The 23,577-nt window shown below is 46.0% G+C and overlaps 1 protein-coding gene and 1 long non-coding RNA gene across 22 annotated transcripts in view; one reads left to right on the top strand and one right to left on the bottom strand.

Annotated features, from left to right (window-relative positions):
• The window catches only part of LOC108003706 (SH3 and multiple ankyrin repeat domains protein 3), a 94,875-nt gene that overhangs the window by 65,461 nt on the left and 5,837 nt on the right, over nucleotides 1-23,577 (top strand). For 7 of the 21 annotated variants that reach the window (XM_062071568.1, XM_062071564.1, XM_062071576.1 and 4 more), the window contains 10 exons: nucleotides 655-672; nucleotides 14,121-14,246; nucleotides 17,294-17,474; nucleotides 17,668-17,987; nucleotides 18,257-18,521; nucleotides 20,409-21,102; nucleotides 21,551-21,780; nucleotides 22,644-22,820; nucleotides 23,048-23,261; nucleotides 23,355-23,556. In XM_062071568.1, the coding sequence (XP_061927552.1) occupies nucleotides 655-672; nucleotides 14,121-14,246; nucleotides 17,294-17,474; nucleotides 17,668-17,987; nucleotides 18,257-18,521; nucleotides 20,409-21,102; nucleotides 21,551-21,780; nucleotides 22,644-22,820; nucleotides 23,048-23,261; nucleotides 23,355-23,556 (2,427 nt within the window). The remainder of the gene's footprint in view (nucleotides 1-654; nucleotides 673-14,120; nucleotides 14,247-17,293; nucleotides 17,475-17,667; nucleotides 17,988-18,256; nucleotides 18,522-20,408; nucleotides 21,103-21,550; nucleotides 21,781-22,643; nucleotides 22,821-23,047; nucleotides 23,262-23,354; nucleotides 23,557-23,577) is intronic. The other 14 variants (XM_062071573.1, XM_062071578.1, XM_062071571.1 and 11 more) reach the window with 6 other exon arrangements.
• On the bottom strand, nucleotides 4,648-14,125 carry LOC133665697 (uncharacterized). Its single transcript, XR_009828885.1, has 2 exons — nucleotides 5,429-14,125; nucleotides 4,648-5,360 (listed from the first exon to the last, which is right to left on the bottom strand). It is a non-coding gene; the product is annotated as an uncharacterized LOC133665697 (long non-coding RNA).

The following is a 23,577-nucleotide window of genomic DNA, read 5'->3' as shown; positions in this document are numbered from 1 at the left end:
CTGCGACGCGCGCACACAGACACACAGACACGTATACACGCACGTAGTACGAGGTGTGAAAAATGAGAAAAGGGATCACTCGCACGGAGGGTACGCGAATGTAACGGAAGGGGGAGGGGAGAAAGTGTGTCCAGTACACGTATGTATGAATGTACGTATGTATGTATGTATATATATACACGTATATATATATATACATAGTTATACTAATTTTAGTAAATTATGCACAGCGACACGCTAGTGTCCATCGATTATTAATCGTGTAATATTTTTTATCTGACCTGTGGCGTTGTTGTTGTTGTTGTTGTTTTTGCTTTTGCCTCACTTGCACGGGGCGTGCGAACACACTACACCCGCCACCACCGAACCACCACCGAACCACCACCACCAACCACTTCACCTGTGCTATCGTCTTGTTGGGGCCCGATGCATCTTCTTCGAACGCACCCCCGTACTACTACTACTACTACTACTACTGCTACTGCTACTGCTACTATTACTACTATTATTACTACTGCGTCACACCCACGCCGCGAAACGACCGACAATCTCGAACCGATCGTATATCTCGCCCGACCTTCACCCTCCACCTCCACCGGTGTGTTGCGTCGCGGATACACCACCGCTTCTCCACCCCTTTCGAGCGCCTCGCAGGTGGCCACTTGGTACAGGGTACGTCTTCACTATTACTAACTAGCATGCATCCAACCCCTATGCAAAGATGTATCGAACAAAGAGAACAACCACCCTCGGCTTCTCTTCTAGACAGATTGTTCCCCCGTTCTCTTCTTTTTTCTTTTTTTTTTCCTTCTCCACCGCGAGAGAAACCAATCACCTTTTTCTGCATGGCGAAACCGTCAACCGTCCCCCACCCCCTTGGTTTCGAAACCAAGCCCGCCCCGAGGAAACGACGAAGGAACGAAGGAGGAGGAAGAAGGAGAAGGAGAAGCGGAAGACGAAATCTGGAGATGGAGAGAGAGAGGAGGAACGGTTTAATTAACCGAGAATCGATGACAGCGTCCTTCCTTATCGATGGGGGTCGCGACGACGACGAGCTAGGCGAAGTTATTTCGAGCGCGCGCATTTGCATGCGCTTATACACTAGCTCCCGCTGAAGTATCATAGAAAGATAAGCGCGTGTATCGGTTAAAGCGGAGACGTATCCCTCTCTCTCTCTCTCTCTCTCTCCATCTCTCCACCGCCGCTGACCCCGTGGTTCACGTTCAAGGATGATTACGATGCCTCCTTTTCTCTTTCTTCTTCTTCTTCTTCTTCTTCTCAAGGTCGTGCGACCGCACGCACGCACGCACTTTACTTTACAGCGGCCGAGACGACACCCTTCTCGATCGGCCATCGAGGATCATCGACGAGTAGAAATCGATCCCCGATTTTCCGAGTGGATCGGAAAATCTCCGTCGATCGAGTGCGTAATGAAAGGAAGGAAGATCGGGGAGAGCAAGTATCGATCGCTCCTTCTCGGCCAATTTTCCGCATCCGATAAACGATCCATCCTGATAAGGTAAATAGGTCGGAGAGATAAGGAATCGGCCTCGATAATCTCGCCGATCGTGGCCAAAGCGTTGAAAAACCGCGCGATGGAAAAGTGGAGAAGAGATCGATCGCAATTTATTTCCAACGCTAATTAACGTTCGATCGATTCTTCTTTGGAGGAGGAGAAATTCCTTTCGAATGGGAAATTTATTCCTCGATTTCGCGAAGGAGAAGGAAAAATGAGGCGGAATTAACTTAACAGTTGGGGGGTATTTATTTGCCACTCAAAACTATTCTTTCCTCCTGAAATCATATATTTATTCCCAGTTTCTTTTTTCTTTTTCTTTAGACCGTTAGATATTATATCTTTACTTATAGGAATAAAATAATGAATAAAATTTAGTTTTTAAATTAATTTTAAATTATTGGAAATGTGAGACGATAAAATTTCGATATAATTATAAAATGCAAAATTATTCAACGATAATATATTTCCATTTTCGTTGTATATTGATATATTTCCATACCGAAATGCAACCGGCATTTGTAAACAAATTTTTGAAAAAAAGTATAAAGAAAACTGTAGTAAAAGAAAGCGTAAGATATTGGACGATTATTATACATAAAACTAATTATTACGATGTATAATCATTTTATAAATTTAATTACTTACCTTGTTCACTTAATTCCATTCATTAATCGGTTCATAAAATTTCATAAAATTTCACAAAATAATTAATCCTAATTACTAATTCTTAAATTTAATTAAAATTAAATATTAATTATCATAATTATAAACACAACGCCGTTATATTCTTGTATTATTATTACTATGCTAATCTATAATGGTTAAATTAACGATTTAGACGAAACACTGTCCAATCATTTTTTCGTACGCGTGCCCCGCTTGAAAATATATTCATTTATATACAAAATTTATATACAAGATATAAAATTTTTCACCATTGCCGTATACGAAAGCTCTCCAGACCGATTTTGAGAAATTGAAACTTTTTGCTGATATTCAAAGCGACTTAAAAAGCGATAAAAAAGTGAATTTTTGAAAAAATTAGTATATCAAACGCGTGATAATTTTACATGCAAAAATTCGTAAATTCGATCGATCATTTCGAGATAATTAGTATCTCTGATAATAATAATCACTATAACTATATTCCAGTAGCAGCCAATTTTTTCATTTTTATTCTAAATCTGACCGCTTTGCCCTTCATAAAAAGCACTGAACTTAAATTTCTTTTTTAAAAGGATCGAAAATAAAAAATATTAACCAAAATTAAATTTGGCACGATAAAAACTTACTTCGATCAAAAATTAATGAGATTAAAAAAAATTTTATTTTTCGGCAATTTGTAATTAAGAAGATATATATGAAAAAAATCATACTATATCGTGCACTAAACGTTCAATTAATTCAATCCGCGTAAGAAATTTCTGAGGAACTTTTTTCAGAATGGCAAACACTCCACTCTGCTGCGTTTTGGACGCAGAAACGTTGGTTTATATTGTTCCACAAGTTTCTTTCTTACCGCGCTAAGGAATGGACTTTAACTGGTTATCTTTATATGAACATGCAGATTTATCCATCAACCGTTTATGGCATCGGTTTCAATCGTCCCAGACCTTTTAAAGTACGTTTCGTTGGTGACACAGTCTCTTTTTTCTACATCGTTCAATATAAATAGCCAAAGAAGCATTGCTGCATGTTATGCTTTATCGCTTTGAAAAAGGTGATAGCGCAAATGACGCTGCAGACGAGATTTGTACCGTTTACGGGAGTGATGCTGCAACTATTAAAGATTTAAAGATGGCAATTTTGACTCGAAAGACGAAGGTCAAGGCGGCCGCCCAACAACGACGAGTATGGACTTTATCGAGACTATGCTCGCTGAAAATCCGCGATACAGCGTGCAAGAGATAGTGGAGCCACTAACATTTCCAGAAAAACGGTATATAATCGCCAGGCCAAGATCTGGGATGTGTCGATCGATGTGAATTTCGAGCTCCGCAGCTGTTGACGGAGACCGACTTTATGAACCGCGTCTCCATGCGATTTCCTTTTCCAGCGACACGAAGGAGATCCTTTTTTTAAAGAGACTTGGATTTTGTATCAAAATGTGCATCGATTCAAGAACAACAGAGCTTCGAAGCCTGTCGCGAAGCCTGGACTTCACCCGAACAAAGTTCTTCTATGCATTTGGTGGAATTGGAAAGGTTTAATCTACTACGAGCTCCTCTCTCAACCGTGGAAACCATGAATTCTGGAAAATATCAGCTTGATAAATTGAAACGACGAGGCCATCGCGAACAATGCAAAACCGTACATATTGCATCGACCGTAAGAGAAAAGCTGTTACAGTTCGATCCTATCCCTGCTATTACTTGTTTCTCTTATTAAAAAAATCCACGATAAACGATTCCAATCAGTAAGCGAAATAAAAAGATACCTCGAGCAATATATCATATATTCATATATCCATTTCGTATCAAAAAGAAACTTATGGAACATAAATAGTAAGTAATAATTAATAGGACACTTTAATGCTAACAACCGGTGACAGCGTTACGTGTGCTTTCCACGGGATGGATGGGGTCCTCGTAAGATCGTCGCGATTCCTTTCCTTTCAACTTTTCGTCCCCTCGCGCATCCTTTCGCGCAGCGGATCGGGGAGGGGAACGAAACGGACACGGAGGAAGGGGAAACTGAAAACAGGGAAGAGGGAGAAATGATCGGACGTGGTAAGTTTTCGTGTATCAATCGAACTGGGTAGTGTCGGCGGTAGATGGCGATAACTCTCCTTCCAATGTACACCCCTCGTTAACCTTTGCGCTCGAATGGTGACTCTCGGCCGTCGATGCAGCAATTCGAACGGCGACTATTTATTTATTCACGTTCGATTTTTTTTTTTAAATATCGAATAAATCCTTTCAGCTGTTTACGTATAATGTTATAAAGCGTGGAATAATATAATTCGAGTAGTTAGATTCTTTTTATAAGAACGAACTTTTATCTTCGTTTCATTATTTTCAATGTTTTCAGTTTTGTAAGCATGGAAATGAATACGGTAATGAAATTAAGTTTCTGTTCATTAAGAGATTGGAGGTAGAGAGAAGGGAAATAAGAATAATAGATTCGTGATTATTTTATTACTCGATAATTACTTTATTATTAAAAGTAGAAAACAACGATTATATAGACTTTAACATTCGACAAATTTTCTTCATTTACACAGATACATGTAAAGATATATGTAAAACATTGGAATAAGAAAAAGTTTCATACGTGAAATCGTTTCAAGCTAGCTAAGAAATTCACGGAATGGGAAATCATCCGAAATGCAAAGGGTTAAACAAATTCCTTTCACGCGTGTATTTCGTTCATCAAAAACAAGCGTTCTTTTTATATATGTATACACTATTTCGATATCGGAGAAACCGTTCACATAGGAGTGGAAACGAGGAGAATGCGTTCCTCGAACGTTTCTCGATCGGATTCGCGCCAATGAATATGCGCCCATCCGGTCGATGGAGCGGTTTATCGAACGATCCCAACGAGTTCGAGGCGTGATACGCGCACGTGCGTGTACGGACAGAGCCAAGGAGTGCTCTGATCGAACGCATCACGCAGAGAGGAAAAGATATATATATATATATATATATATATATATATATATATATATATATATATAAGCTTGCTTTTTTCGCCTCGATCAGAATCAACAAATCCTCCCGCGGAACAAATGCACTCCGAGCCTATTTATACGTTCGAGAGATCGAACGAATATCGACCGTTCTTCCATGCTTTCCACCACGCGCGCTGCCCTTGAGAAGCCAAACCTCAGGAAAATCCTCTGAAATATTCATAAATTTAAAAGAGAGTTACAATATATATAAAATAATCTTCTATAGTAAAATTTACTTTATAATTTTCTCCCAATAAATGAAATCTATTTTAAAAATATAATTTATAATTTTCCTATATATATAGAAGATTAACAATCGTGTCGCCGTTCTTCTATCTTTCTCTCAAAGAGATCAGGGTAGAAACTTTGAAAGAAACGCGAAGACAACGCAAGAAAGTTGGTCGAACTCTGAACTTGGTTCGAGAGATATTTCGAGTAGCGGAGGGGAGGGGGAGAGATTTCTTTTCCTTCTCCGTTGGAAGGAGAGACGGATACGGTATCGTTCGTCCACTTTACCGGTTGGGACGCGCGAGTAGCCTTTTACCCGGGGCACTCTCCAACTGCAATCTCGTATTCATGAATTCCTTGTACGTAGCCCCTCTGCCTTCTTTCTCCGCCCGCGCTCCTTCCCTCCCTCTCTCTCCTTGCCCTTCCTTCCGCCACCCTGACAATCCTATCCCGCGTCGCTCTCCGTCAGGACGGCCAGGAGAGGGGGACTAAGAAAATCGTTGCACGGCTTCTTCGTTGCCTCGCCTTCCCGAGCCTTCTTCCCAGCCGCGACTGTGAAAGAAGAAACGAGAATCTCTCTCTCCCTCTCTCTCTATCGTTAGTTTTAAAACTGCTCACAGTTTGACACTAGCGCGTATTTCTAATTAAATTTCGTTCTGGCCACGCGCGGCGCTGTATATCAAGTGTAGTTCTACCGATATTTTAGTAAGTCGCGAATCGTGCTAATGGTCGCAGGAACGATACCTCGCGTCGTTTGTTTTCATCGTTACTGTTTGCAATAACGATAATTGTAATGGTAACAGTTTCTTATGCTAGTACAATTAGAAAAGGGATCAAATGGTGTTCAACGGATCGAAAAGTTGGGATTCAACTTCTTCTAGGGATTTCAGTTATAAATGTTTTAATAGTTTAGAAAATTGGAACAAAAAAATGTAGAAATTAGAAGATTTAGTAGCTGCAAAATTATTATGCGAATTGTATTATTCAGATAAGAGATTACAACCGGGTCAAACGCAGAAAGGAATTTAAAAAAGACAAAAAGTTTTTGTTCAAATTGTCCGGATCAACTTCAGCATTGTATAGAACGTTTTAAAATTTTACGTTCAAAATTTAATAGTTTTGTTACATCCTGTGGAATATCTTCCCCGCGAAACAAAAAATACCCGAATATGAGTGACGCGGCAGTCAACGTGTTAATAGTTCCATTTTGCTGTAGTTTATTTTCCAGAACAGAGGAAATCGAGAATAGCCAGTTGTTGGCAAAATTTAGATTTACCTCTTCTTCCCTTCATCGGAGGAATTCGCTTTTTCCGCGCGAATATATTCCAGCTCGACTCGGGTGAAATAAAATTAATTACTCCCCCTTCCCCTCCGCTCTTTGATCTTCCATCCACGGTTTTTTAACCATCGAACGAGCGCAGAGAGAGGGATAGAGAGAGAGAGAGGTTTGGAGAATCCAGCGAGAATCCACTCGTCCGGTTTTTCACCTCCCCGAGTCGCGAACGTCTCTAATATTTTTCCGCGTGGAGTTGAGCGTGGGCGGCCCGCGCGACGCATAATCGATAACGTTAATTAGAAAGTGTATGAAAGCGAAGAGCGGACTCGTGCATCGGGGTCACGGGTCTCTCGATGCCGGTTCGTTAACACCGAACGGGTTGGATGGAAATGAGATTCGACGCGAAAAAAATTATTCTTTTTTCTTTTCCCTTTGGTGACACGTGCCGGTGCCATTTTTCGTCCTCGTCTCCCCCCCTCCTCTACCGAAAATCGGGAAATCGAAAGGGTAAACCGGGGAGGCGAGTGGATGTCGACGTTGGAGGTTTGATAAATCATCAGGCCTCGCGGAAAATTCGGCGGAGAAAAAGGTTATCGAATCGACTCGCAATATCCGGCAATTTACGCGTCTGATCGGTGTAATTTCCAGGGGGGCCGCGATTCGGGCGACGATTCGGCCAGAATCGAAAACGAGAGCCACGCCACCGACCGGCTTAATCCGGCTTGATTAAAATCGGCGAGGCGGGGCCGCCCCCTCCATTTCCTCCGCGCTTCCGAAATTTCCTGCCGGCCGTCGCTGCTGGACGCCGCCGTACTTCCACCCGTATTTTTCACCGACTTAGCTTCGATCAGTTTAGAAGCGGCTCGCCGTTTTAAACGTGCCTCCCCCCAACGTTCCAAGACCTCCTCCCGTTTCCCTTTCGCTCGAGTTCCCTTTCCGTCCGCTTGGTGTCGAAAAGAAACGAAGAAGGTCATCGAAGGAAACGGGATCCTCGACTCGCGAAACGAGCAGGAGGAGCGAGTGACTTCCGTGCGGAATTGATTGGCAATTATCGAGCGTGACGTCGTCGCGCCCGATTCTTCGATCCGGAAAATCGAGTTACTCGGAACGAAACTCGATTCGAGGAGGAGGAATCCGAAAATTCGATATCGGCCCTTAATCGGGCTTTAAATTGGGCGGGGAGGGGAGGGGGTATCGAGGAGTCGGAAACGACGTCGACGTTTCACGGTTGGACGGGATGGAAGATCGAACGATGATCTCTCCGCCGCTTGATGGCAACGAATGAACGAAAGCAGGCGAATGAAAACGTGCCGTTAATGCTTTGCGCCTCTTTCGCTCGGTCGAGCAATTCGGTGTTGTCTTGCGGCTAACCTAAAATGATTTCACTCTTGTGTTTCTGCTCTTGTGTGGAACGGTTTCTCAGTGTCGAAATATTGTGTGTGTATATATATATATGTATATTTGTATTTGTAATTTTTGATGAACGAAATGTACATGTGAGAGGAATTTGTTTTGCGTTACGTATCTTTGCGTATAAAGAAAGAAAATTTATCGAATATTCTAAAGTCTATATCGTCGTTTTGCGTGATATTTTATGAAGCAATTTGCAAGATGCATCCTCGCTTTTGTCAAGTAGGGCAAGTAGGGCAACAGTACTTTTAACTTTTTTATCGCATACTTATTTCGCGCGCTATTTTATTAGTAAGTTGTATTTAGTAAATTGTATTCTTCCGTTATCCTCTCTGTCTATTATCCTTTTTATATATAACTTCATCTTCAATTCGAATCGATCATTCTATTACTCGAAACTTTGAAAATAATATTCTTATCACAGGCATCAAACTCGAAGTAACGCCGAAGATCCATCTTTTGAGATAAGAAAATCTAGCTAATATTATTCCACACTTCGTGAAGAGTTTCCATTCGAATGCAAAGGATTAATTCGATTTCTAATTTCATTACCGTATCCCATGCTCACAAAACTGAAAAGCATTGAAAATAATATTTCAAAAAATCAAACATAAATAAATATCGTCGCCGATCCAAACTTGAGACTCACCGAAAGTTCAAGGATTCTGATTATTTCTCGATTATTCGGGGATCGAAGCGGGTTTGGAACTAGATCAATGATTGAGAGAAGGACGCGGTCGATTAATCGAAAGGGAAAGGAGAGGGAATCTTTTCCTCCCTCCACTTTTTCCCTGACCAAGCAAATCAATCCTCCTCCTTTTTTCTTTTTCTTCATCCTCGAGATTCGGCGGGGAAGGTAATCGATCGATAATCGTGCTGGATCGATCGAGCACCGTTCCCGTCGAGCGGATGACAAAGCCGGAACCAGTTCTAATAACCTGTCCCTGGAAACGGACAAAAACGAAAGACCGGCTCAAGAATATAAGATAACAGGCTCCAAACGATCCATCCTCGATCCCAAGGAGATCGATCCCCCCCTCCTCCCCCTTATTTCGGTCTCGCGCGTTTCCTTCCGGAACGCGTACGATGCGTGGCTCTCGAGCGCGAGAGTCGAAAAGTCGGCGAAGAGTGCACCAAGAGAGCCCTCCGAGGCCGGATTACCCCTGGAAACCCGTAATTCCTGTAATAAGGTCATTATCGTGTGACCCCGGGACCGAACACGAGGCACGAACACACATATACACACACGCGAGCGTATAAATACAGATTTCCATTTATACCTCCTGCTCCGTGTGTGTATCGTACGAACTCGCGGCGTTGGACAGTGGCGTAACTTCGAATCCGGGTCACTCGGCCCTTAGGAGGGTATTCCATCCGTTGCCGGTGTTTTCTTGCTGTTCCTTCTCTTTGCAATTTTTTTTAACCCTTTCGTTGAACCGTAGTCGTAAAATGCCGCTAGTGGAGGTATTACGGGCGGTTGAAATCGTTCTGCGTCAATCGATGCACTATTAGGGGCGATTATTGACAGTATGCGGGCGATTCGAGTCGTTGTATCGATACCGAGTGTATCTTTCTTGTGGAAATGTGGCATTTTACTCGGTATTTTATTCTCATCACGCGATATTAATTTTATAATATTAATGTTACTTGATTCCTGAAAGTGTAATTAAACGTTTTTTTTTTCTATCAATAATAAACACCGTCGAGGATTGCACACGATTATTTTCAGTAGTGTGCAGATTTTTGGCTGAAATCGCTTCTTTGAGGTTGAGACCGGCTCTTCTTTTTATATACACGATCGAAGAAATTTTCAAGCTTTTACGAAGTTGATGGAAAGATGGAGACGTAGGAAGAAAATTCGGAGGGAGGTATGTTAATATCGGGTGCTCGAAGGAGATCTCCCTTCTCCCTTCTCGTTCGAGCCGGGGGAGTGAGAGAGGTGGTTACGCCACTGCGAGTCGAACAGGACTCGTGTGTATAAACCGTCTAGATGCGCACGAGAGCCGGGAGGAGAGGGGCACGGCATGCCATCGCGGCCGTCCATAGCCACCTAAGCAGATTCTGTCCCCGAGGTTACGGAGCGGCGTGGATTCGTAGCTCGTAGCGTTCAATTTACATTTCTAAAGCCGCGGCGATACGGGGAGGATGGAGACGCGTCCATCCTCCCCTCCATTTGTCCCTTTATTATTTATACAAACATCGGGCTCCCCCCTCCTCCTTGTCGCTGTAAACCAAGGTGATTTAATAAACGTTCCGGCCACGGAGAGGCGGAACACCCGCCAACCATTTACTCCCTTCGGTGCCTCGCGTTTATTTAACAATCGAGGTATCGAGGCAGAAGAAGAAATCGGGCGAGAGGAAAGAGAGAGAAAGAGATAGAGAGAATCGAAGGAAAGAAAGAAAGGTTTTTCGTTCAACCGTTGTGGGAACGTGACCGGTCCTATCGGGAATAGGAGGAGCGCGAACCCGCAAACGAGCCCGTCCCTTTCTCGTTTCTCCAACGATTATCCGTCCCTAGAAATGAATTACGCCGAACGTTGATCGGCCGTATTGCGTTTTCGCGCGCAATTTGTAACCAGTTTCTCGAACGGCCGATAAAGTCGGTGGTTTTTCTATAAACCCGTCGGGGTTATATAAGAAGTAGAGAAAAGGAGAAAACGAGAGAGGCGAGAACGAAGGAAGGAGGAAGGATGTTCGAATTCTCTCCTCCAACTTCGATCCTTCGTCTTGCGTTAAAAATTGGCTCGCTCGGTAAGGAAGGGATGGATTCGATCTGCGGAGAATTTCCGAGAGAATCGAGGAAGGGACTCGAACGAAACGAATATAAGTTTTCGGTCTATCGGCGATGTATGTCGCCGGATAATCGCCATTGAATTCGATGCGCGATTGGATAGGGAAGAATGATACGCGTGAAGCGCGTGGAAACGACACGTGCGGAATATCATATCTATCGGATCCATCGCGATAATCTTCCTCTTTTTTATCGAATGGATGTTTTATCGTAGGATAAAACGCGTTCGATAATAACGGAATAATCCAAACGATCTAATTTTTTTTTCCGAGACACGCGATAAAGATTTTCAATAGTAAAATTTCCGAAATCCTACGTCTCGGAGTTTAAACGGGCGGTCAAGATTTCTCTTATTTCTTTGCAATTCGCAATTTCGTATTCCACCCTCTCCTCGCGTGTCCGTCGCCGCGTGCATCCAAGGTTTATGGCTCGTATTTCCTCTTTAACGCCGAAGTTACTTCGACCACGACTCGAACCCGCTCGCCTTTGTATTCTCTTTCTCTCTCTCTCTCTCTCTCTCCTCGCCGAAAGGAGGAGGATATATTCCTTATACTGCCCCGTATCCAACGATTCCAACGCGTTTCGCGAATCTTCGAGATTTCGTAATCTCTCCCCTCCCCTCTATAACCATGGATCGTTTCGTAATGCACCCATCGATTCTTTTTTTCTCTCTCTCTCTTCTTCTCGATCTCTTCGCCTCGCGGAACTTTCTAATCGACGTCGCCTCGCCCCACCCGTTCCTCCCCCCATTGTTCATCTCCCCCCCGTTCAATTTGTCAAAACGCGAACTGATTAAACGCGTTCGGGATAAGAATAGAGCGGAAGAGTGACGACTCGCTCGAGGGAAGTAGGACGAGGAAAAATATGAAGGTAGACCTTTGGGTGGCGCGAAAACTCTGGCAAAAACTCGTTTTCGTGGTCGTGGCGAAGGTCAAAACCGTAACGCTTCTATCTGGGTTGCGGTACTCGCCACGGGCCCGCACCGCAATTACATCCCATAAAGCACGATCGAGACACGGTTCGACCATTATTCTCCTGTGCAGGGCCGTACAAAGGGAGGGAGGAGGGGAGCTCTTGCCGTTTAACGTTGCCCTCCCCCCTCATCCATCCATCCACGCGGAATTCGTACACGCGTCTCTCCTCTTCGTCCGTCGTCGAATACTCCTCCTGATTGTTTTTGTTTTTTTTCTTTCTTTCTTTCTCCTTTTCGCCGCGTGAAACATCCAAGGACACAAATGCGACTCGGATCCTTATCCTAATCCCTCGTTCGTGCATTTACGCATTCCTCCACCGTTTTCTCTAAATCGAATACGCTTCGAGTACACCTCTCCCTTTTCCTCTCCCTTTTTTGGGCAAAATTCGTGAATCTACGTGGTACGTGCGTAGAGGCAGGACCGAGGCAGAAGAGAGAGAGAGAGAGAGAAAAGAAAATGAAACGAAACCGGCGAGATCCAACTTTCACTCCAAAGACGTAGGTTACGGTCCCGGGTCGTCGGCGCGTTTCGATTCGATATATTCGAGAGACGGGGAGAAAAAAATGACGCAATCGGTTTCATTGAGTAATCGCGCTCAAAGATAAATCCCACTCGATCGTTCGTGATCCAATCTCTGTTGCTCGCCCGAGGATTCCGCGGACGAAATTGTCCTTCGATCTCTTCTCTCTTTCCTCCTCTCCACTTCAAATCGTCGAATTCGTTCGGCCCACGTTCATATTCGGAACGCTTCATTTTTCCTTCGCCTTCGCCCTTTATCTTTAATAATATACCCGGTAACTCGAAGAACTCGTGGAAAGGATTTTAGTCGAAATCGAAGAGAATCTGCGATCCGAGGTGACGCATTCGGGATCGTCCTCCTGGTTCTCCTTTGGAGATCAACGTTTGCATTTCTTCTTTCGTTTCCTTCGACTCGCCCTGTGAAATTTTTCTTTTCGAGCCACCGAAATTTTCTCTTCCTTCTCCTGAGAAACGACCGAGGTGGTCACTAACGCGACCCACTTCCAACTTTAAGGAAACCCTCTCGAGTCGAATCGAACCAGGTCGACCAGACAATCCCCCCTCTCCCTCGAGAACGCGCAACTTGGCAAGTTGCCAAGCGGAGCGATCGTATTATAAACATCCATATCTATAAGCCTGTCGACGGAACGACTCTCACTACACTTTCGATGTACACCGTCCATTCGATTGGAGGAACGTGTCCAAAGAAACACGTTCGTGAAAACGTGGATGAGAAAGAAAAAAAGATCTCTCCTTTCTTTCTACGCGTTTCCCCCTCCCTTTCGGTGGCTTTTTTCCTCGGCTGTTCCGATTCTCAACCACACCCCCGCGCATCAGACACGGTTTTAAACGGCCGGGGCCAGACACGATCGCGCTCACCTCGGTACTTTGCTACTTTCCAGGCCTTTAATTTGGCACGTGTTCCACTCTTGGCTATTGTTCCCATGATTGTTGGGTGGGAATCGCTCTGTGCCCGCTTCGTGTCTTCTTCTTCCGCCCCCTCCTTCGTTTTTACCCGGTAATGCACCGGCCCTCTCTCTGTACCCGTTTCTCTCTTTCGTCCCTTTTTTCTTCCCTCCTCCGCCGCCGCGGGCGACTTTCCGTCGGGACGAAGCGTTTCCGACAAGTCGAGCAACGCGAGTTCGACACGCGAGCGTCGAACTAACCAAAGGGGGGCGCGAGGGATGGAACGAACTCCACTGGCCGCTGCGTACCCGAGATGGAGAAGGAGTGACACGTCCGAAGGAAGAGACTGGCCCGCAACTCGTTTTTCGAGTGGACTCGAAACGAGCGAGGAGGGATGGAATATCGTTATCGGTGGAGACGAGTTCCTTCTTGGACGAATTATTGTTATTATTGTTATTCTCGAGGCGTTGGCGCGAGAATTCTTCCTCTTCTCCTCCCTGGAGAACGATAGATAGATAGATAGATGGATGGATGGATAGAGAGGGAGGGGGATGGAAAGCACGAAGAGCATTCCCTTGATCCCTCGTCTCTGATCGATTCAAAGGAAAGGGGGAGGGGGAAACCTTTGGAAGTAAGTTTCGAATCCGGTTTCGAAACCAAACCTACCTCCCCCCCCCAATTCCCTCTCCGCCTCTGTTCCATCTCTCACCCTGTTGTTGCATGAGAGTAGTATATATAGTAGAACGGGGGTGGCGGGCGGCTGCCGATCCACCGCACAATTTTTTTTCCATTGATCCAGATTCTGCTTCCGATCGTTTTTCCAGGAGCTGAAGGAGAGCTTCAATTACGGTCTCTTCTGCCCACCCGTGAATGGGAAAGCCGGAAAATTCTTGGACGAGGAACGTCGCCTCGGCGACTATCCGTTCAACGGACCCGTCGGATACTTGGAGGTAAGATACACGTTTCACTCGATCGTTCGTATATAAAGACGCGTGGCAATGACAGAGGAAGCCTCCCCTAGCGGGTCGATTCGAATTTTCATCCCTGACCTCGTCACTATTCTCGTCGAGGAATAACAGCCGAGTTGAACGCGAAGGTTTAAACGAGGCTGCGCGCATTGACGCGGGCGAAAAGGTTGGCTCAGCTTCCGAGATTGGCCGTCAAAGGAAAGAAAGGAGAGGGGGATTTGCGAAGGGCCGCGCGACTCTTCAGTATCGAGGAGTTTGCTCGAGAACTCTCTTTATCCCTCCCCTTTGCGCGCGCGGGTCAAGGAGGGTCCGCGTGGCTATTTTTTCCCGAGCGCCTACTTTTTCTCCCTCCTTCCTTCCGCCTGAGAGCCAGCCGAGGAACGGTCCGCGACGAGAAAGTGAACCAAGTGAAATGAAAAAAAAGGGAGAAAAGAAAGGGAAGGGACGCGTGTGGAGAGGAGTTTCTGGAAAGAATGAAAAATGCAGATGGGTTTCCTTCCAAGAGGATGGATCACGATGTCGCGTCGATGGAGATTTTTCGTGGACTCGTCGGAGGCTCGAGGGAAGTCGATGCACCGGGACGATGACTGTTGAAACCTGGGGATCCGGGAAAAACAAATAATCCCTCGGTCGGTTAACGAGATCTGGATCTTGCCCGCGGTTTTCTTGCGTAACCGGATCTAGTGCTCATCTCGGTGTTGGCGTTCCTCTTCTTTTTCTTCTTCTTCCTCTTTTTCTTCCTCCTCCTCCTCCTCCTCCTCCTCCTCTTCTTGCTTCGATCTCCGTTGACGCGATCGGCTTCAGTGTCGATAGCTCGGTCTCGCCACGGGGATTCACTTTCCAGGATAAGTCGAGTCGCATCGCAAACTCTTCCATCTTGGAACGAGAGATTTCCGATTTCTCTTCGTTTCGTTCCGCGATGGATACACGTGATCGAGGAGGAAATTGGCAATGGAACGCGCGTATGTGTGCGTGCGTGTGTGTGACGCGTGCACTCGTCGAGGGAGGGAGCGTATCTACCACCCCTGCTCCTTTGATCGTTGCATAATTAATCGCCCTCCTCTATCCGACGTTAATTAAACGGTGAGAGTTTTTTTCGCCGCGCGAAAGAGATGGCCTCGAGATTTTTTCCTTTTTCTCTTTCCAAGGGGCACGGCCTTGAGCCACTCGGCTCAATTTTCACCTCTACCATTTCGCGAAATATTTCAACGTCGAGCCGGATGATGTAGATAAAGTGGGAACGTTCGAAGACGGTGTGCACGGTGTGTACGCAACGCTTGTTTCACTTTCCTCTTTCTTTCTTTCTTTTTTTCTTCCTTTTTTCCTCCGGAGTTGCGGCCAATATCGCGGCCGGTGCACTCGGAACGCGGATAGAAATAAATAAAACGCGGAGCGTTGGACGGGGAGCCATAGATCACGCGGTATTCGGTACCGTCGCTATTCGCCACGCCGCCTACCTTTTTTCTTATCTCGGACACGCGCGCGCACGCGCACACGGAGCTCCGTCGATCGAGTCGACCGACTCGTCGCGCCTCCTACCCGACTTTTACGTAATTTTCGCTTCCTCGAGAAACGATTCGATTTCGATCCGTTACGAACGAACGACGCCGTTTTCTCGGTACTTCGGGAAGCGAGGCAATTAACGAGAAGTCCTTCTCCCTTCCCGTCAAAGCGGCCGATTACGCACACGTATCGAGCTGAGAAGCGAGACGATGATTAAACGCACGCTGCGAAAAGCCTGTCGCGATGATGAGAACCGTTGCCTTCCGTAATAACGTGATCGGGCGAGCGACGGTTCGAGTCACGGAGTCACGGTTCTTCCATCGCGCGGAAAAGAGGAAAGATACGCGTCCCGTGATACCCCTCTCTCAACACCACCGTTAAGCCGAGAGTATTACCGAGATCACCTTGGTATCACGACGATTCTCTGACTCGCCAAGTCGGCCAAGAGTCAGAGTTCGCATCGCGTCGTCGGGCGAGAGAACGAGTTAACGACCGACCGAGTTGCGTAAAAAGAGCGAGGTGTTGGTCACGGCCGATAAGGGACGAGAAATCTTTCCTCCTGTCTCTTATTTACATCGCGATTCCGGATCCCGTGGATAATCATAATTGGTGGTAACGGTAGTCATTAGCGCGGACGATATTGCCTATCCGTCGGTAATCTAACGCTTCGAACCACGACGCCTCCGATAATTACAAAGAAGAAGATGTAACGCCACCGGGAAGCGACATGGCGAATCCCCCATTAAGCCGGGATAATTTTATATATATATACAGGTTTTGCCCTTCTATACGGTATGTTTCTCGTGGGTCGGTGAGTCGGGGGAAAAATGAGCTTCTTTTCTTTTCCCATCGGACTCTCTATTAGGTGGGTGTGCAGGAAGGGTTAGATTCGTGGCATTTCACGAGACTTCGTATCGAAACGCCCACTTCGAAAATAAACGGAGAGTGTGTACGTTGTACTCTGCGATTTTTTTTTTTTTTTGCGTATAGAACGTTTCACGTGACATTAAATCTTGATTTACGTCAAGATTTCTCTCCGTGGCGAAAAATAAATTTTCAGATAAAAGTTGGACGATTTCGGGAGAATGCGTGAAATGTTGGTATTATTTTTTTTCTTGGGGAAGTTACACGAAGATCATTTTTTCTTTTTTTTTCTTAAATATCTTTTCATAGGAAATATCGAGGTACCAATTTGATCAAAACTTCCCTGTAATTTTTCATCTTTTTCGTAATCTTATTTAATTCTAATCATGGGAATCTAATATTTATATATATATATTGTTCTTTATACTTACTTTTTTTAAAAAAACTTTCGAACAAAAATATTCAAAAGTGTACGTGTAAAAAATGATATAGAAAAATTCAAATTTATACGTGCGATTTATATAAACGCCACGTGTAAATGGGAGGAGGGAGGTATCGTTATTCCTCACCTGTGTGTGTGTGTGTGTTCTATCGTACCTCTATCGCCCATAATGTCACGATGATCAAAGAGCCTACGCCACGATCCCATTTTTAATTCGCAGCTCAAGTACAAAAGACGGGTCTACAAGATGCTGCACCTGGATGAAAAACAGTTGAAGGCGATGCACACGAGGACGAACTTGCGAAGGTTGCTCGAGTACGTGGCAAACAGCCAGGTCGAGAAGATCGCCAAGATGTGCAGCAAGGGCCTGGATCCTAATTTCCACTGCCAGGAAACTGGAGGTAAATAAAAGAAAGAAAACTTCCTACCTTTTCCCATCTTTCTCAAAAAAAGAAAAGATCGGTCTCATTCGCACAAAAAATTTCTTTCACAACTACGATTCACCGATCGATCCATCCCGCCCCTTCGTTATCTTCCGTTCGAGTGAATCGAATATTCTGATGACGGATTAATCGCACGATGAATCGTTCGCAGAGACTCCCCTCACCTTGGCCACGACGTTGAAGAAACCCTCGAAGGTGATAATAGCGCTGGTGAACGGTGGCGCGTTGCTGGATTATCGAACGAAGGAGGGTTTGACGGCGATGCATCGCGCCGTGGAGCGGAACAGTTTGGAAGCTGTGAAGACGCTGCTCGAGCTCGGCGCAAGCCCCAATTACAAGGACACCAAGGGTTTGACGCCGCTCTACTACAGCGTCATCTACAAAACCGATCCGATGCTGTGCGAAACGTTGCTCCACGACCACGCGACGATAGGCGCCCAGGATTTGCAGGGATGGCAGGAAGTGCATCAGGTCTCGCTTTTCACCTTTTCACTCTTCTCTCTCCCCCCTCTCTCTCACTCCCTCTCCCTTCCTTCTTTTTCCGATAACTGCTCAGACTAGCGCGTCTGCCCTCCCCCCCTCTCCTTGTTCGAAAAAAGAGGGGGAGGGGGAGGTTTGAAGGACAAAGGGAGAGGCAGAGTGGGACGGTTTTATAATTATAATCGCACATCCGCGTGTCTTTCGATAATCGATAACGTAAACTTCCCCCTCCCCCTCTCCTCCCCCCCGCATGTTCGCAGGCCTGCCGCAACAACCTGGTCCAACACCTGGATCACTTGCTTTTTTACGGTGCCGACATGAACGCGCGTAACGCGTCCGGCAACACGCCGTTGCACGTTTGCGCTGTGAACAACACGGACTCGTCCTGCATACGCCAGTTGCTGTTCAGAGGCGCGCAGAAGGACAGCCTGAATTACGCGAACCAGACTCCCTACCAGGTGGCGGTGATCGCTGGGAACATGGAGCTGGCCGAGGTCATTAAGAATTATCAGCCGGAAGAAGTTGGTGAGTTGGCGAGGAGGCGAGCAGGGATACCACGGGGATGCGGAGAATAGGTGAAGGAGAAATTGACTCGCGCGAGTTTCCTTTTTTCGAAAAAGAATCGACTTCGCGATCGTGGATGAATGGATATTCTTTTCCTTTTTTTCTTCTTTCTCGTATCTCGAGCATCGCTTCCCCAATCGTTCGAGAATCCAATCTCGTAGATCGCGTAGGCGACGGTCAATCAAGTTTTTCGATTGCGAGGAGCAAGAAATAATGCGAAGAAGGATCGATAAAGATGGTATCGTTGGTATCGGTCGGTATCGGTCCCGAGACGGAATCGGCTAAGGGACGAGGAACGCGTCGTCGAAACGCGTTATCCGATGAAACGATAAGTTGGATCGATTGTTCGGAAAATTTATCAGATATGTAGCACGTCACGAATCTTAACATTGGCATGTGCATGTAACGTCGAATTGTATAGAATGCTTCGTTTCTTTCTTTCTTTCTTTTTCTCTCCTTCTCTTTCCTCGTCTTTCCAAGACAACACGCTTCAGCGCTTGCTAGTTAGAGAGTAGGAGGAGTAGATAGTATAATCGTAGACTAGTCCAAATGTAAAATGTAAATATATAATATACGAAAAATATATATATTTACGTATACATAATCTATATGTAATTGTGCGTGTTCTGTGTCTCTGTGCTGTATGACAAAAGTACCGTAAAATTGTAACAATTGTCTGATGGGATCTTTGGTGGTGATGGTCTTGTAAGACGTCGAGCATCGAGCATTTGTATACTTATATAATACATATATATGTATATATATATATCATATATATATATCATATATATATATATATAACGAGAAGTAACGATTAAAGTTTGATTGCTTTTGAGTAATACTAATACTAACGATGCCGCCCGTATATTTCGATCTCGTCGACGACTTTGCTGCTCACGGATTTCCTCTCGAGATCGAAAACGTGGATGTTTAAAAAATGGAAGAGAAAAAAGCACGATGAAAATCCGTCAGCATCGAAAGTCGAGGCGAGACAAGTTGACCGGTAATGTTTGGTAGTTTCGACTTTATTGTGTAACATGATCCACGCGGACCGTTGAAATATCTCTCTCTCGACCCGTCAAATGAAAAGAGTGCGAGTGCGAGGAAGATGGCCTCTCCTTCGTTTCTCTCGAGAGAAATTCAAAGGTCCGTTCGAAGGTGACTTTGACCGTCTGAAAAAAGCGCACGCGCCGTGTCCATTCAACAAACAACAACAACACCGTCGAAAGTGAACGACGCGGTTGTTGATCACTTTTCCCCAATAATAATAACCACGTATCATATTGTATCGTGCAAAATGGATACAATATACAACATACACGTCGAATGCGTGACTGTTGCGTGTGCTTCTCACCGCTTTCTTCTGTAACTAACCAACCACGTATATTATAACGTAACGCCGTTCGATCGTCGTTGTTCCCCCGCAACGCGCGTCACGTAATCCGCCGATCATCATCCGAGTTTAACAATTTGTTAACAATACCCGTGCGTGTATGCGTGTATGCGTGTCTAAAAATCCGCCAGCTTGTAAGTCCGCTTGAAATTTCTGCGAATCGCGCGACGAAGACGAAAAGAACAGAAAGAGAGAGAGAGAGAGAGTGAGCGAGCGAGAGCAAACTTTTTTTCGACAAAAATTCAAGATTCGAGATCTCACGCGCACATACATCCATACACATACACACACGTACGCATTCATTTTGGACTCGCGGGAGAGAAAGAGAGAGAGAAAGAGAGAGAGAGAGACGATCGCTCGAAAGGAAGACGAGCAAACAAGTTGGGAGAGCGGCGTCTAATTGTAAGGCTAAGTAATCCTTTCTTTACTTAACCTTGCAACCCTCGATTTTCCAGTACCGTTTAAAGGGCCGCCACGCTACAACCCGAAACGGCGCTCGGTGGCGTTCGGAGGCACGTCGGCGATGACCACTAGCTGCTCGGCCAGCAACTTGGGCACCCTCACCAGGATACCGTCCGCTGAACAGCAACACGCCTCTGGCGGAACAGGAGGAGGAGGAGGAGGAGGAGGAGGTGGAAGCCTGACCAGAACGATCTCAGTGGAGCAGTACGCGGTGACGAGAGTACCGTCCGCCGAGCAATACGCGACCGGCAACCTGACCAGAGTACCGTCCACGGAACAATACGCCAGCCCTATCGCGACCGCGACCGCCACCACCGCCAACAACAACAACAATAACAACAACAACAACAACAACAACACAGTGACCAGGCTGTCCACGGGGGATCATCATCATCATCACCACCACCACCATCATCACCATCAATACCCGGCAACGACCGCCACCGGTACGCTTACCAGAGTGCCGTCCACCGAGCAATACTCGACCGGCACCCTCACCAGAATACCGTCCGCCGAGCAGTACGCGAACAGTATCGCGAGGAGCGCGGGGGACGCCCATCATCACGCCGTCACCCTCGCCCGAGTAGTACCGTCCATCGAACCATCGACGACCAGAAACGACCAGATACAGAGAATACCGTCCTCGGATTACCAGAGCCCGAATTCGCTGAGGGATCCTAACGCGAGGTAAGCATAAACTGTCTTTGCGATCAAACAACTCGGTTAATAATAAAATCGGGATCTTTTTTTCTTTCTTTCTTTCTTTCTTATCCCCTCCCCTCCTCCTAGATCTGTCTATCTATCTATTTATTTATCCGTCCGTATCTAACTCGGATCGATCAAGGTCGAGATGTTCCACGATCCGTGTTCTTCTCCTTCTTCCATATATATATATATATGTTCCCACCTCCTCTCCCGAACATTAATCTCCGAGAAAAATTGTTTGGATCGATTGTTGGATAGAGGAGCGTGGGAGGGGGAAGGGGGGAGGGGGGGGGGAGAGGAGATACGCGCGTTTAAAGCAAAGACAATTTACGCTAATCTCGCGAGATTTAGTATCGTGTATCGAGTATCGAGTATCGTGTCCAGTCACGTTCGACGGTATTATACGAAGTGTAATACGCTCCATTTCAAGATTACCGAGCACCGCGGAGAACTATCAGAACGTAAGAATGGAGGGTCTGACGAGGCTGCAAGAACACCGGCTCGAGCTACAGCACCGTCTCGACATGCACAGAACGATGGAGATGCCGCCCTCGCCCTCGCCGAGCAGCAGGAGTCTAGCTCCTTTCAGCTCGGCCAGCTCGAGCCTGTCCGAAGGCAGCAATCAACCGTCCGGCGAAGATTCCGCCAGCATCGTCACAGGTATACATAAATACATACGCATACCAGGTTTATTTTTCCACGACATTTCCCCCTCTCTCTTTCTCTATCTATCTATCTATCTATCTGTCTTTCTTTCTCTCTGTCGCGCCCAGAGAGAATACACGCGCGCACGAAGAGAGAGGGAGAGGGAGAGGGAGAGAGAGAGAGAGAGAGAATGCGTTCTTCTTGCGGAATCGCGCACACCCTTCATCGTTGAAGATCTTTTCCCCCCCTCTCGAGAGAGATCCTCGTCGCTGTACGTGCGTTTGGGACACGAAGCATAACGCGTGATCCCCCTTATGCGACACTGTGAGAAAGGTAGAGAGAGAGAGAGAGAGAAGAAGAGAGAAAGAGAAAGCGCGAAACAGGTGTAGTGCAATTTGTATATTTGGCGTGACTCGAACGTCGAACCATCATCACCATCATCAGAAATGGTAAGCCGCGTAAGCTGCACCGTTTCTCGTCACTCGTTGTTATGACGTATTAAGACGCGCGAGATATATTTTAGCTCTGTGCCTCTGCTAATGGATGTAACCTAGCAGCGCAACATTGGACATTCCGTCAGCCAGCCGACTCTCTCCACCACGTTACACGTATATATATATATATATTTATTATACCAGTTATAATTTAAAAAAGAAAAAAAGAAGAAAAGGAAGGCGGATACCGTTTTAGCGTTGAGCTAAAAGCGCCCATCTTATGTTTATACCCCGTTAAGAGTATATATACATATATATATAGTGTGTGTATATATATATATATATATATATAGCGTTTGCATGACGTTCGCCGCTCTAAAAACCATACCGTAAAAAATGGTGAAATTTCAACCGACCACCCTTGTTCCGTGAATTTTTTTTTAGACAAGAGTCTCGGCGATACAGCTTCCGACGTGATTAGCGATAGTTCAGGGGTGGGAACCTCGCAGTCGGACACTACCAATTCCCTATCGATACCGGGGACCACGGTTGTCTGCGTCGAGAGTTATAACAGCGGAATACTAGGCCATCTGAATATCAATCAAGGAGATATCTTGGAAGGTATTTGACACCGATTATTATCTTCTCTCTATCATTATCTTCGTTCCCTGACCGGCCGCCTCCCCATTCCGTCCTTCACATCTCGTGTGCCCGGTCGATAAAGAAGGAAAAACAAGCGATCGTTGATTTCTCTTTTCCACTCGAGGAAACGAAATTAAACTTTCTTAAACCGATGTAAGGCGACATATGTTCTACGTTCGGTGTTCGTTTCTTTCTGCATTGGACAGTGACCGGAGCGACCGATTGCGGCCTTCTCGAGGGTGTTCTTCGCGGACAGGGCACGGGCCTTTTCCCAGCCCACTGCGTGCAAGAGGTCAGGCTTCGCCACACCAACATCCCATTGGGCCCTCAGCCTTCGAGGGACGGCCGGAACCCGAGGGTGTTGGGTCGCAGAGAATCGCAACACAAGTATTTCGCTACCGCTCCCAGATTGAAGAAACCGTGAGTCGCTTATATCGCGCCATTTTTCTACTCTTTACTGCTTATAAGAAGAACCGGTAGAAATATGAATAATCGTCCTGTTTTTCTCCCCAGAGTTACGTCGGAGCCCCGCACCGTGGTGCTGCATCGGTCGAGGAAGGGTTTCGGATTCGTGTTACGAGGCGCCAAGGCAACCTCGCCTTTGATGGAGTTGACGCCATCGGCCAGATACCCTGCCTTGCAGTACCTGGACGACGTCGATCAAGGAGGAGTGGCGGATCTGGCCGGTCTTCGAAAAGGGGATTACCTTATCCAAGTAAGCTTCCTTCCTATACAT

The sequence above is a fragment of the Apis cerana genome, linkage group LG2, assembly GCF_029169275.1.
Source record: "Apis cerana isolate GH-2021 linkage group LG2, AcerK_1.0, whole genome shotgun sequence".
Lineage (NCBI taxonomy): Eukaryota > Metazoa > Arthropoda > Insecta > Hymenoptera > Apidae > Apis > Apis cerana.
This window is presented reverse-complemented; position numbering and strand designations above follow the sequence as displayed.